The sequence below is a fragment of the Camellia sinensis genome, chromosome 1, assembly GCF_055761805.1.
Source record: "Camellia sinensis isolate YWXY chromosome 1, ASM5576180v1, whole genome shotgun sequence".
Lineage (NCBI taxonomy): Eukaryota > Viridiplantae > Streptophyta > Magnoliopsida > Ericales > Theaceae > Camellia > Camellia sinensis.
This window is the reverse complement of record NC_138961.1, coordinates 219,576,061-219,590,794: the sequence shown is the minus strand read 5'-3', so window position 1 is coordinate 219,590,794 and position 14,734 is coordinate 219,576,061. Positions and strand designations below refer to the sequence as shown.

Sequence of the window (14,734 nt, the reverse complement as noted above, 5' to 3'; positions counted from 1 at the left end):
AGGATTAGAAGGCTCTAACAAAGTCAATATTAAGGTTTTATTGACAATCAGACGCTTCCGTTTAACCGTTCATCAATGGATTCAGGTATGTCATTTTGTCTTGATCTCTTGATAATACACATGGTAAATGATCCAAAGTGTAAGGTTTATGTTCTGAAATTTTATGTTTACAAGTGGTATCAGAGCCAACATATCATGTGTCTTATCAGAATTGATATGCTTTATTCATTCTATTTAGTTTCCTGGAATCAGATTCTGAATTTTATTATGGATGTAAATTCTGTTTTTTCTTGTTTTGTTCTGTGAAAATGGCAATCTATTTTCTGGCATTGTAAAATGATTCGGTGGATTCAGTTTTTTTTGGACCCGTCAATTCTATTTATATATGTATATATATAATTGGAATTGCTTCAGATTATATAACATATACGGGGTCACAAATTTAGAAATCTTTAAATTTAATGTAATTTCATACAACGTCTACAGAAATTTAATTTTCTAACATTCTCAATATAAGTCAATTCAAACAAGATGTCACAAAAGTGATCTCTCTTGTCTAGATTGTTTTATATGGAATGTTTTGAAGTTCATGTCTGTGTATCTCATGCGGGTATTTATCGGTCCAAAGACATGATTAAAACTTGGCAGAATTACACACACATTTTGTGGTGATAAACATGTGCCAATTGTCAAGAAAACCTAATGTGAATAATAAATCCATCAAAAGATAGATTTGTTATTTGACATAACTTATTGTCAATGTTTGATCATTACAACAAGAATACCACTTACAGTTAATATCACTACCCAAAGGTTTGGTATTAATGTTGTGCTAGGTATCTTGAGATGTTGTCATTTTTTTATTTAGAGATTATCTGTTTGGTAACTTAATGTGAGCATTCCTTTTATTTTCTTGTCTATTCAGCTTTAATGTCGACTACTTCAATCTCTGCCAACATGAACAATGTTCCAATGTTAAATGGAACAAACTTTAAGGACTGGAAAGAGAACATATTGATTGTTCTCGGCTGCATGGACATAGACTTGGCATTAAGAATGCCAAAACCGAATGCTCTCACTGCACAAAGTACTCCTGAGGAAACTGTGTACTTTGAAAAGTGGGATCGTTCTAACAGGCTAAGTCTTATGATCATGAAGCGTGGGATTCCAGAAGTTTTTCGGGGTGCAATAACAGAGGATGTTACCGTTGCCGGTGAATTTCTTTCAGAAATTCAAAAGCGTTTTGCTAAAAACGATAAGGCTGAAACAAGCACGCTTTTAGCAAGCTTGATTTCAATAAAGTATAAAGGCAAGGGTAATGTTCGCGAGTACATCATGGAAATGTCTCATCTGGCTTCAAAACTTAAGGCACTAAAGCTCGACTTATCTGATGATTTGCTCGTGCATTTAGTTCTCATCTCTCTTCCTGCACAATTTAACCAATTTAAGGTCAGTTATAACTGCCAGAAGGAGAAATGGACTCTCAATGAGCTCATTTCATTTTGTGTGCAAGAGGAAGAGAGATTGAAGCAAGAAAGGACTGAAAGTGCTCATCTGGCAAGCACCTCCAAGCATACGGGCAAAAGAACGCATAAGGGAAAGGAAGTTGCTATTCCTCAGGGTCCGGAACCAAAGAAACAGAAAGTGCAGGATGGTTGTTTCTTTTGTGGCAAGCCCGGACACAGAAAGAAGGATTGTGCCAAATACGTCGCCTGGCGTGTAAAGAAAGGTACATTTCATGTTTTGGTCTGTTCTGAAATAAATTTAGCTTCAGTACCAAGAAACACTTGGTGGGTAGATTCTGGTGCTACTACTCACATATGTGTTTCTATGTAGGGTTGCCTGAACTACCAAAAGCCAACTGATGCTGAAAGATACATCTTTGTGGGTGATGGCAAGTCGATAGAAGTGCAGGCAATAGCGCACTTTAGATTATTACTGAAAACTGGTTATTATTTGGATTTATTAGACACTTTTGTTGTACCGTCCTTTAGACGGAATTTAATTTCTGTTTCTGTATTGGACAAATTGGGATATTATTGTTCTTTTGGAAATATGAAGTTTAGTATGTCTATTAATTCCAATGTTGTTGGTACTGGTTTACTTAATGTGTTTGATAATCTATATTTGCTCGAAACTATTGCATCTTATAATGCAACCTTGCACGTGGAATCACGAGGTACAAAGCGTAAATTAACTAAGGAAAATTCAGCCTCATTATGGCACAAACGCCTAGGTCACATCTCTAAATCTAGAGTTGAGCGCCTTGTGTCTGATGGAATTTTGGACTCTCTTGATTTTTCAGATTTTGATGTCTGTGTTGAGTGTATCAAGGGAAAACAGACCAAAATAAAGAAATATGGTGCCCATAGGACTACAGATGTCTTAGAATTAATTCATACGGACATTTGTGGCCCATTCCCTATGGCGTCTTGGAATGGTCAACATTATTTTATCACATTCATAGACGACTATTCCAGATATGGGTATCTATTTCTTATCCATGAGAAATCACAGTCTTTGGACGTATTCAAAAAATTTAAGGCCGAAGTTGAGTTACAACTCAACAAACGGATTAAAAGTGTCAGGTCTGACCGTGGTGGTGAATACTATGGCAGATATGATGGATCAGGTGAACAACGTCCAGGACCGTTTGCAAAATACCTGGAGGAATGTGGAATCGTCCCACAATACACCATGCCAGGATCACCTAGCATGAATGGTGTATCTGAGAGACGAAACCGGACTCTTAAGGATATGGTAAGAAGTATGATCAGTCATTCTACTTTACCAGAGTCCCTCTGGGGTGAGGCTCTAAAGACAGCAACTTATATCTTAAATCGGGTGCCAACTAAAGCAGCTGCAAAAACACCTTATGAGCTTTGGGTTGGGCGAAAGCCTAGTCTAAAACATTTGCATGTGTGGGGGTGTCCTGCTGAGGCGAGGCCTTATAAACCTCATGAACGAAAATTGGACTCTAAAACCATTAGCAGCTACTTTATTGGCTATGCCGAACGATCACGGGGTTACAAGTTTTATGATCCCACAAATAGGTCAATATTTGAGACGGGAATTGCAACATTTTTTGAGGATGTTGAGTTTGGGGGGAGAAATCCAGTTAGAGATATTGTCTTTGAGGAGGAAGCAGGAGTAATCCCACTTCCTACTACTACTTTTGACCAATCACAGGTTCCTATACCTGTCATTGCTCGAGAAGTAATTTCGGATCCTCAACCTGACAATGTTGTTCAAGATAATATAGTTCAAACCCCCATTCAAGATGAGGTAATTGTTCCTGAAGAACAAACTCTACAACCTCAACCTCAAGAATCTGTGCCATTAAGGCGATCCACCAGAGAAAGGAGATTTGCATTTTCAGATGATTATATTGTATATCTCCAGGAACATGAGGTAGAAAATGGAATGTCGAAAGATGATCCAATCAACTTTCGTCAAGCCATGGAAAGTTCCAACTCTCATAAGTGGATAGAAGCCATGAATGAAGAATATAAGTCTATGCAAGACAATAAAGTTTGGGAACTTGTCTCATTACCAGTTGGTGCGAAGCCCGTAGGTTGTAAATGGATATTTAAAACCAAAAGGGATTCAAATGGTAATATGGAGAGGTATAAGGCACGTCTTGTAGCCAAAGGCTTTACTCAAAAAGAAGGAATTGACTTTAAAGAAACTTTCTCTCCATTTTCTTCGAAAGATTCTTTTAGGACAATTATGGCGCTTGTTGCATATTTTGATCTTCAGTTGCATCAGATGGATGTCAAAACAGCTTTTCTTAATGGTGACATTAAAGAAACAATTTATATGGTGCAGCCAGAAAACTTTGTGTCAGGAGACCCAAAGAATGTGGTTTGCAAATTGACTAAATCCATCTATGGACTCAAACAAGCTTCTCGTCAGTGGTACTTCAAATTTCATCAAGTTCTCACTTCGTATGGTTTTGAAACTAACGTTGTTGATGAATGTGTGTATCACAAGTTCAGTGGGAGTAAACACATATTTTTGGTTTTATATGTTGATGACATATTGCTTGCCACAAACGATATAAACTTATTGCATGACACCAAGAGATTTCTATCTAAGAATTTTGAAATGAAAGATCTTGGTGATGCTTCCTTTGTATTAGGAATCGAAATACTCCGAGATCGTTCTCGGGGTATTCTGGGATTATCACAAAGGAGCTATATCGAAAAAATACTCATTAGATTTGGCATGCAAAATTGTAAATCAGGTGAAACCCCGGTTGCTAAGGGAGACAAGTTTAGTCTCAGCCAATGCCCGAAGAACAGTCTTGAAATTCAAGAAATGCAGAAGATTCCTTATGCCTCGGCTGTAGGGAGTCTAATGTATGCTCAAGTATGTACGCGTCCGGATATTGCGTTTATAGTTGGCATGTTAGGCAGATATTTAAGTAATCCTGGCATGGATCATTGGAAAGCAGTCAAGCGTGTTATGCGATATTTACAGAGAACAAAGGAATATATGCTCACATATAGGAGATCGGATAAGTTAGAGGTCATTGGATATTCCGACTCCGATTTTGCTGGATGCCAAGACAGTAGGAAATCCACATCAGGCTATATTTATCTGTTAGCTGGCGGAGCAATTTCTTGGAGGTCTGCAAAGCAGACGCTCATAGCTTCATCCACCATGGCTGCAGAATTTGTAGCATGTTATGAGGCATCAAACCAAGGGATATGGCTGCGGAATTTTGTCACTGGGTTGCGTATTTTGGAAGGCACTGAAAGACCACTTAAGATATATTGTGACAATAAGTCTGCAGTTTTATATTCCAATAACAACAGGAGCTCGACAAAATCAAAGCATATTGATATCAAGTTCCTAGTTGTAAAAGAAAGAGTGCAGAGTGGACAGATTTCTATAGAGCACATTGGGACAAACTCCATGATAGCGGATCCACTTACGAAGGGACTACCACCCAAGGTCTTTCATGAGCACACTGCTCAGATGGGTGTTGTTCTATTTGAGAACATTCTGGTTTAGTGGGAGTTTGTATTTATATTACTGCTTTATGTCAGTCTTGAGTTTTATCTATGTAATTAGATTAATTTCTGCAGAAATGAAGTATTCAGTTTATTACGCTTTGTTACGTATTGTGAAGTATTGATCTCAATAAAGTTAAGTAGGACCAGTTGGAAATAGACATGTATGGATCACATCACATGTAATTTCCATGCTACGCATCCATGATCGATCTATGTCATTTAGCTGTATTAGTATACGTGACTATTGGTGGGTCGAGTTACGATTGATGTAACGAAGACCGCTTTGATCCTATATTAATATAGTTAATGGACAAGATTGTTTGGATACCCTCAAGTTATGATAACAAATTTCTGAGCTCACTAAAGTTAAGCACATTTTTCAGGATACATATGTGGTCCAGTGGGAGATTGTTAGATAATGTCTCAATGGGACCACATAATTAAATGTGGTGTTATCATTTATAAGAAGCCTACAATTTAAGTGATTCAATTTAGTTAATAGGCTTAAGGGTATATGTGTTATGGACCTAATGTGTAGATACTAGTTGTATAATTTCTATTTCTATGAGGGGCAGAAATAGAAATTAAAACATATTGGTTAAAGTTGGTTTTCATTACCTTTCAGTTATGAAAACCAATTACAACCGTTAAAAGGTTATGGTCCCTATTCCTTCCCAAGAGTGAAAAAACAAGAATACTGTTTTGTTTTCTAAATCCTCTCAAGGAGAAACATAAGGCACATAAGGGAAAGGATTAGAAGGCTCTAACAAAGTCAATATTAAGGTTTTATTGACAATCAGACGCTTCCGTTTAACCGTTCATCAATGGATTCAGGTATGTCATTTTGTCTTGATCTCTTGATAATACACATGGTAAATGATCCAAAGTGTAAGGTTTATGTTCTGAAATTTTATGTTTACATTGGAGACTTAAATTATTTTTCAATAATACCCTTATTCTGCCACGTGTCAAACTGTAACTGGCTTTTACAAAGTATATAGCTAACAATATATAATGTGAAATTTCTCATTAAAGTTGTCTTTGTTGACTGGGAGAGTTGCTAAAATCAATTGTAATTTGTCTCCTTCCCCAACAATATATATATATATATATATATGTACGTATGTATGTATATTATATTAAAATAATATATTTTAAAAGCTTATAATTAAAAATAAATGAATGAACAATCAGAGTGCACTCTAACTTAATCCAGTCCAAGGTCCATGTTCAAACACATTGAACTGTTGTAGATTTGAAATGTCTAATAGTTTTCTCAGTAATCAATTGTTTCATTTTTGACGGGCAAGAAAACCTATGTTCATAAATACGTGTGTTTGGTTTGAATTTTTTGAATTAAATTTTTTAAAATTTAATTTTTTAATTTTCATGTTTTTTTGTTTTTAGAAAATATTTTTAAAATTTTAAACATTTTTTTTACTTTTTTAAATACACCTTACTTAGATGTATCTAAAAAGTAAAAAAATTGTGAAAAAATATTTTAAAAATTTAATAAATACATAAAAATACAAAAATATACTGAATTCTGATATTTTTTTGTAATTTTGGTATTTAGTAAATATTTAAAAGATTTTTTTCATAATTTTTTTACTTTTTAGGTATATTTATATTAGGTATGTCTAAAAAGTAAAAAAAAAAAATTGCTTAAAATATTTAAAAAATTCAGTAAAAACAAAAAAATACTGAAAATAAGAAAGTAGAATTTTCTGAAAAGTATTTTTGAAAAAACACAACCAAGCAAGTTGGTATTTCATCTGTTCAAAACATTTTTCTTTTTCTTTTTCCCATCTAATACGTTTGTTATAGGATTAATTAGCCATACAGGAGAAAAGTTTGGTGCATAGGATACCCTCATTCAAGTGAGTTATCTATTTTTTTATTTTTCAATTGTCGGTGTTTGTATGTCTAGGATTGATCACGCATATACCTATAACTAGAAAACAAAGACTTTTTGTTTATTTTTTAGATGGGAACTAGATAACAAAGGTTGATCTGAGTCATAAGTAATGCATGTTATTCATGTGCATTTTTTGCAAACAGTCTAAACAGTGCCCATGTGGGAGGTATAATTATGTACAAAGATGTTTGAGTATTTAACCTAACTACATGGACACGTTCCGAATTGGTAGGGGCATGTGGCGTAATTTTATTGCTCAACATCAAACCAAATACCAAATTTAATGGCTCTTTGTGACCGACTGGCGCTCCTAACTATGGTTGGAAGATCATACATGGAATGAGGGGACTTCTAATAATTTTCTAATGATTCTAGGCACGAAACCATGAGCATGGAAGGAGCACATTGGAGGGTAAGGAAGATGAGGAGAAGGAAGGTCGGTACACTCTGGGTGATCTAACCCAAGTTGGTGCTTGATTACCACTTACTTCAGTAAGGGTTTCAGTACTATGAGGCTATATTTGTTTGAATGGATGTATACTTCGGATTAGACTAAGGTCTCGTTTGTTTTCAGAGATAGAATGAAATGGATTCATAGTGAGGGGATTAATAATGAGGGGATTGTTAGTGAGAAATTGTTAAATTATTTTTATATAAAATAATAAAACAAATAAAAAAAATATAAAAAATTAAATATTATATTTAAAAAAAATTCCCAATATATAAAAAATAAAAAAATTTCTAATCCCCTCACTATTTTTCTAATATCATCTCTACCTCCTCCTTACCAATCCCCCTTCCTCCTCCTTACTAATACCAAGGGATTACTAATCCCCTCCCCATCTCTCAAAACAAACACTTCATTTTCAATCCCCTCCTCACTACCAAACCCAATCCCCTCCCTATAACCCCAAACAAACGATAGTCTAATAAAATTGTTAATCCAATGTTTGGTTAAAAAATTGAGGTACAGATTGACAATCTATTCGCATATGGCATCTCCCATATGATGAACTATTTAATTCCACATAAGGAAGTGAGATATAAATTGAGGAATTAAGTCAAAGTTTGAATTAACTCATTAAAGCACCAAATTAACCTTGACTATATATAAATATTTGTTGATTATTTTATTCCACAACCCTCACTCTTCTTCGACATTGCTGTGATGAGATGAGTCTCCAAAGTTCATCGCCGATCTTGAGCTATTGATCACCAATTTGAGGCCACCATTCACAGACTTGGATCCACCATTTGCTGATTTGAAGCAACCATTCATCATCTTTGTACCACGATTTGCTAATCTCAACAAATTTCAATGAGTAAATTTCTTTTTCCATTGATGTTCGGTGCTATTACACGGTTTGATTTGTTATATGAATATTTGTTTTATATTGGTCTTGTTATAGTTATTGCTCTTTCTCTCCCCGTCTTCATAGATCCATATCTAGGGTTATGAGGTTTTCACTGTCACATTGAAATCTCATATTTGTTAATTGTTGGGTCATATTGTTAGATTTGTATGTATTGAAGCATTGTTCGATGTTTAGCAAAAGTTTTGTTTTGATTTTTATGAATGAAAAATTATCTAAGATAGAGCCATCCTAAATTGTAAGTCATATTCTAGTCCTAATAAATTTAAATTTTATCATAACTTATCAATTTATGACTGATATAAGCTAATTTGGAAGGTTTTAATATTGAATTAAATACAAAAACGTAGCTAAAAAAATTTAGTTCAAGTCGATTTTTTTGCCAATAATTCTTGATTTAAGCCTAGTCCTTAGAAAGTCGTCTAATTCATGTCTAATCTATGAGTTAGCAGACCTACCTATTTATTTAATTTTTAATTAGTAAATATATTTTTTTAAAAATTTATAACAAAAATAGGAAATATGTACATATTTGTTTGATATATTTATTAACAATTTAAAAATTAATTAAGAAATTATGTAGTTATTCTTAAAAGAATAAATTATATTGGTAGTCTTTATACTTTAACTCTTGTGTTAATTTTGTCCTTCTAATTTTAATTTGTTCGATTTTGATCCTGAATTTATAATTTTGTCTCAACTTTGTTCAATTGTTATAATTGTTAGTTTTTTTTATTATTTATTTATTGAAAATACACATATGAGTAGCATCTGTTATAATTTTTGTACGGGCACGAAATATTCTTCCCGTATAGTCCTGTTGATCAAGTCTGCGCTCCTCCGTACGTCATCGCTTTATTCCCCGAAAACACAAAAGTGAGCTAGCCGGCGGGTGTGTACCGGAAATCTCTTCGATATCTAAGTCAGCAAAATGGACAAAGACAAAAAGCTCTGTGTATTTGAGAATCAAAGTTGCGTGTTACCTCTCTAAAGGTGATGTTGTGAGCTTTTATAGGTTCCGCATGGCATAATCCTAGTAGGACTCTTACTCCTCCATGTAGAGTCCTTCTTGGATTTATACTCCTAAAAGATAATGCTTATCCTTCAACACCCCCCTCACTGCTTAAACCAAATGAGATGGTTTTTCCATGGTCGAACTCCAATATGACCGAGGTGATCATAGCTATGCTAAGCCGCAGATCAGACCGAGATAACTCTACCTCGATTCCTCCTGTACAAACCACAACATGATTGGACCGAGCTAACAATTAGCATGGTTCCGACCGATCTAATACCACTGCGCCATGACCGGTATAACTTTTTAGTATGGTGACCGAGCTAACCGTAGCTCTTTGGGACCGGAATAACTTCAAGCCTCGTCCGGACCGGAATAACTTCATGGCCATTTTACTCAGTCCTTCGTACTGTGGCCCATAACGGCCCATTGCCCAGCTCGGCCCAATTTTCTTATAAATTACCCTCTCAATTGCCCCTTAATTCCATCTGCGTAGCAGGATTGGGATTATCTATTTATCGGCCGAGCTAACAATTTTAGCCTGACGACCGAGCTAAATCCTTAAGTTTTTCCAGTTGAGCTAAAACTCTTTAGCTTTTCCAACCGAACTAAATCCACACCGGGCTGCACCTGTTCGGTCAAAACGTCTCTTCAATCACAGCAACTGAATCGCTTCTTATCCCAATGGACACGTGGCAGACTCTTATTGGCCCAACACAGCTGTCACGCCGTTCTTCGTACCTCACAACTTTTGAACAGTCCCGCCAAAAAGCCTTACACAAAGTAGAAACCCCTTTTTTCCCGAATCACTTTCTACACTACTCATCTTTTCTTCCTCTTGCTCTCTCTCTTGCCTGCGTCTCTTAGCCTCTTTTGTTCTTCAATCTGGTAACCGCGAAGCTCTTGCCTCCTAGTGCCATTTCCATTTTCCAGTGCCGCTTGACCTGGTAAGTTACTCAAATCTGTTCTTATTTTTCTGGTTTTCGCACTTTTTTAGTCCATAACACTTGTTTTATGTGTTTTTGCAAAACATTTTTTACTTCCATTTTCTGCCTTGTCTTGCATTTTCTACAAAAACTTAGTAATAGAGCCTCTCTGATTCAAGAATGAACATGAAAAACACTAGTTTCGATCCAGAATCATGATGCAACCGGACTAGAAAGTTGTTTGTAGTTGCTGTGAATCTTAGTCAGACTTATCCAACCGAACTAATACTTCATGCTATACCAGTAATTTCAAGAAATAAAACCTCCTTGTGATTCGACTAGCCGATCTTTTGAACCGTACTAGGTCTATGTAATACTATGTTTGAAAGCCTCGACCACGACCGAGCTATGACCGGGGCTAAACCAGCCTTCGTAGTTCAACCGAACTACAAGTGCTGCCCCTAAAGGCTCAACCGGGCTAACAAAACCCTTGCACGAACTGAGATAACGAACCCCTTGTATAAACCGAAATACCAAATCCCTAGTACAAACCGAGATAACCAAACCCTTGCTCAAAACCGGGCTAAGACACATAGCATTTCACGTAGCCGAGCTAAGATTTGATATACCTTGCCTTTATTTCTCTTTAGCACGGTCCAACGGTCTGTGCTTAACACCTTTGTTTTTTCACTTTGCAGACTTTAGGTTGCCCAGGCACTCCTTTGAGCGCTCAACCGAGCTACTCAGTCCACTTCTGCGATCGAGCTTAATCACGAGTATAATTTATTCATAACTTAAGAAAAAATGGGTAAATATAGGTTTTTAGTAGAAACACCTGGTGGCCTGGCCGAATTCCGAAGGGAGTATAACATTCCTGACGACGTCCATCTCACCTTGGCCGAACAAGATATCATACCTTGGGGAAACCTTGGTTTTGTTCCCTTCACCCTCCTTTCCATTGTAGAAATCGGCCTAAGATTCCCTGTTCAGCCCTTACTTTGTGAATTCCTTAGGCAAACTAGGATATGCCTAACTCATCTTTCCACAAGCTCATACCGCATAATAAATGGTATAGCCGAGCTAAACCGCCGAGCTGGCATTAACCTCGCTTAACCGAACTCTTTCATCAATATTCAATAGGATCAAAAGAAGATGGCTGGGTCTATTATCTAAGAATACGCCGTCGTCGAGAGAAAATAATAACGGACACACCGGATAAAGACTTGAACGATGATGATTTCATCTGGGTTTCTGGGAACTTCGAACACCAAGAAGCCTAGATTCCTGGTGACCGAATAAACTGGAATAAAGGGACCACCGGTATAATTACCTAGGCTCTATTGCATGCCTCTTTTTATTTCGGTTTCCTGTTCCTGAACCGAACTGACAGTTGTCTTCTTTATGCAGACTCAGCCCACCTCAAGTCACTGTACAGTTACCCTAACCTAAATACACTTCGCGCCGCACTATGGTATCCTGAAAGAAGTTGGGCCAAGCTGCTCAATTTTGAACCGACATACAGATATAGCAGTCGACGAAAAGCCAGAGTAACAAACTTTTTGTTGGAGGCATCGCCTGAACCGGATCCAACCTTGCCACAAATTAACCTGGTCCGTACTACTGCTGAACAAGAGATGGCGAAGAGGAACAGAGTGAGGGCCTTCCTAATCGAAACACACCCAACCGAAGTACCACCAACCACCCAGACTCAAGAGACCGTGGTGGCTCTTCCATCTCAACAACCCTCTTCATCACGCCCAAGCAAGCGAGCCCGGACTACCCAAACTGAGCAACGCCTTGCTGATGAACATGAAACCATCCTTCCACCAAGCCCTCAGCCGCAGCGTTCTGACCAGGCTAGCTCCTCCAAGTGGGCTCCGAAAATGACTTTCTAGAACCGAGATATCCAGGATACTGACTCGGTGGTCGCTGAGAAAGATCACATGATGGCATTCAACCTTGCCAGGAGTGTTTGCCTTCCAGCAGACATGGAGCATCACAAAAATTTGACCGAGCTAAAGGCCATCCGGTCTGCAACGAAATCAATAATCTTGGTAAGCAGCCCCTCTGATCTCTCTAATTTTTCAAATTTTTGCTTGGTTTTGTCATTAGTTTCTTTCCATTCTTCTTCAGGCCATGCAAAAGAGTCAAATTACCCACAAGCGTGTGTTGGAGCTCCGAAAAATAGCAAGGCAAGCCATGGCTGAAGTAACTGAAAAAACGGCTGAGCTAGAAGAGGCTAGGAAGCAGCTAGCCGAGCTAAAATCCGAGAACGGTTGTTTGGCCGGTCTTGTTAGCTCGGCTGAAGCAGAAAAACAAAAAGCTGCAGTCGTGATCAAGGACCAATATTTGCGCGAACTTGCTAAACTAAAAGGAAAGAAGGAAGTCGAAATTGAGGAGATGAAGAAGAAGCTGGAGGGTGCTAAGACCCGCGGTTTTAAGGAAGGTGAAACCCTTTATATTAAGCAATGTGAAGCGGCGAAGGACCTTTTCTTCAAGTGTGGTTGGAGGGCGGCCGTGACTCAGCTCGGTCATCAACTAGAGACCGAGGTCTACAATCCTCCACTATATTTCATACCAGGCTCAATGGCGGAGTATGCTGCGACCGTTCAACAACAATTTCTTGAAAAATCAGATGAGGAAGAAGAAACAGTGCCCAATGATACCTCGGCTGTCAATGATCAGTCAGGTCGGTTGGAGCCAGTGGTGGAGAACCTGACTGATGAGCTGCTTACTGAAACCGTGCTCCCAACCAAGACTGTGCTGCCAGCTAAAACCGGTCTTAGAGTTGATCTTGATGCCGATCTTGACGATCTATTTAACTAACTTTGTATTTTTCTTCTTTTTGGAACAAATTGTAACCGGGCTGAGGCCCCACCCTTTGTACTTGCTTTTGAATTTTTCAATGAAGTCTGCTTTTGCCCCAACTGTTATCTTGGTTTTACTTTCCTGTTTGTGCTTGCTTTCTTACTACAATTTGAATGAAACACAATATTTCTCGACCGAGATACTTTACCCCGGTCATACCTGCCAACCTCTTTAGCCTTGATTCTCATCTGGGCTAAAGAACAATAAGTGTTGGTTTTTTCCAGCTTACCACTCTTTAGCCGATATCCTTACTTCGGCTGAAGAGTATTAAGAGTAGGTTTAATCTTGTCAACTATTCTTTAGCCGAAATCCTTATATCGGTTGAAGAGTACTAAGAGTTAGTTTAATCTAGCCAACCACTTTATTGTCGATATCCTTACTTCGGCTGAAGAGTATTAAGAGTAGGTTTAATCCTGTCAACTATTCTTTAGCCGAAATCCTTATATCGGTTGAAGAGTACTAAGAGTTGGTTTAATCCAGCCAACCACTCTATAGCCGATATCCTTACTTCGGCTGAAGAGTAGAGTACTAAGAGTTGGTTTAATCCAGTCAACTTACTCCTTAGCTGATATCCTTACTTCGGCTGAAGATGACGAAGAGTTAGTTTAATCCAGCCAACCTCTAGATTGGTTAATTCTGTCAATTTAGAAAAATGTGTGGTTATCCCTGCCAAACGTCCTGTAGCCTGGATCCTTATCCCGGGCTTAGGAAAAGTGTTGGTTTTTCCAGCCAACCTGTAGATTGGTTTTTCCAGCCAACCTAGGATATAGTGCTTGGTTATTCCGACTAAACGTCTTGCAGCCTGGATCCTTATCCTGGGCTTAGGAGGAGTGTTGGTTTAATCCAACCAACTTCTAAGTTGGTTTTTTCCAGCCAATCCTAGAGTAAAATGTTTGGGTATTCCGACCAAACATCCTACAGCCTTGATCCTTATCCTGGGCTTAGGAAGGGTGCTGGTTTTTCCAGCCAACCTCTAAGTTGGTTTTTTCCAGCCAACCTAGAGTAAAGTGTTTGGTTATTCCGACCAAACGTCCTGCAGCCTAGATCCTTATCCTGGGCTTAGGAAGGGTGTTGGTTTTTCCAGCCAACCATGTTTTCAATGCCCCTAACTTACTAAAACAATTTTTACAGAAAACACTTATGCTGAAAAAACTACTTGTTTTATTGGGGAAAAAAAAATTACAAGTATTTTGAAGAAAAGATAAAAATAAAATAGTTTGAGATTGGCAGTGTTCCATGGCCTGAGAATTGCTTTGCCATCCTCATCTTCTAAGTGGTATGCCCCTTTGTCTGCTAATCCAACCACTTTGTAAGGTCCTTCCCAATTGGGCCCTAACTTGCCATCTCCTGGAACCATGGTGTTTCCTATCACTTTGCGCAGTACCTAATCTCCGATCTTGAATTGCCTTGGATGCACTGTTTTGTTGTATTTCCTGGATAACTCTTATTGGTATGAGGCGATGTGAACCAGTGCTCTTTCTCTTCTTTTTTCCGCAAGGTCGAGCTCCAATGTTATGGCTTCGCCATTCAAGTCTGGATCAAAATTCTCGCTTCGAATTGTGGAGAGGCCAACTTCTAGTAGGATTACTGCCTCCATACCATAGGTTAAGGAA

At 37.8% G+C, this 14,734-nt stretch overlaps 1 protein-coding gene across 1 annotated transcript; it reads left to right on the top strand.

Moving 5' to 3' along the window:
* The first annotated feature begins 962 nt into the window (after window positions 1-962).
* LOC145802838 (uncharacterized) lies at window positions 963-2,082 on the top strand. Its single transcript, XM_082895629.1, has 2 exons — window positions 963-1,729; window positions 1,837-2,082. Exons 1-2 carry the CDS (start codon window positions 973-975, stop codon window positions 1,863-1,865), a joined length of 786 nt encoding a protein of 261 aa, XP_082751755.1. The 5' UTR covers window positions 963-972; the 3' UTR covers window positions 1,866-2,082.
* The last annotated feature ends 12,652 nt before the right edge of the window (window positions 2,083-14,734 follow it).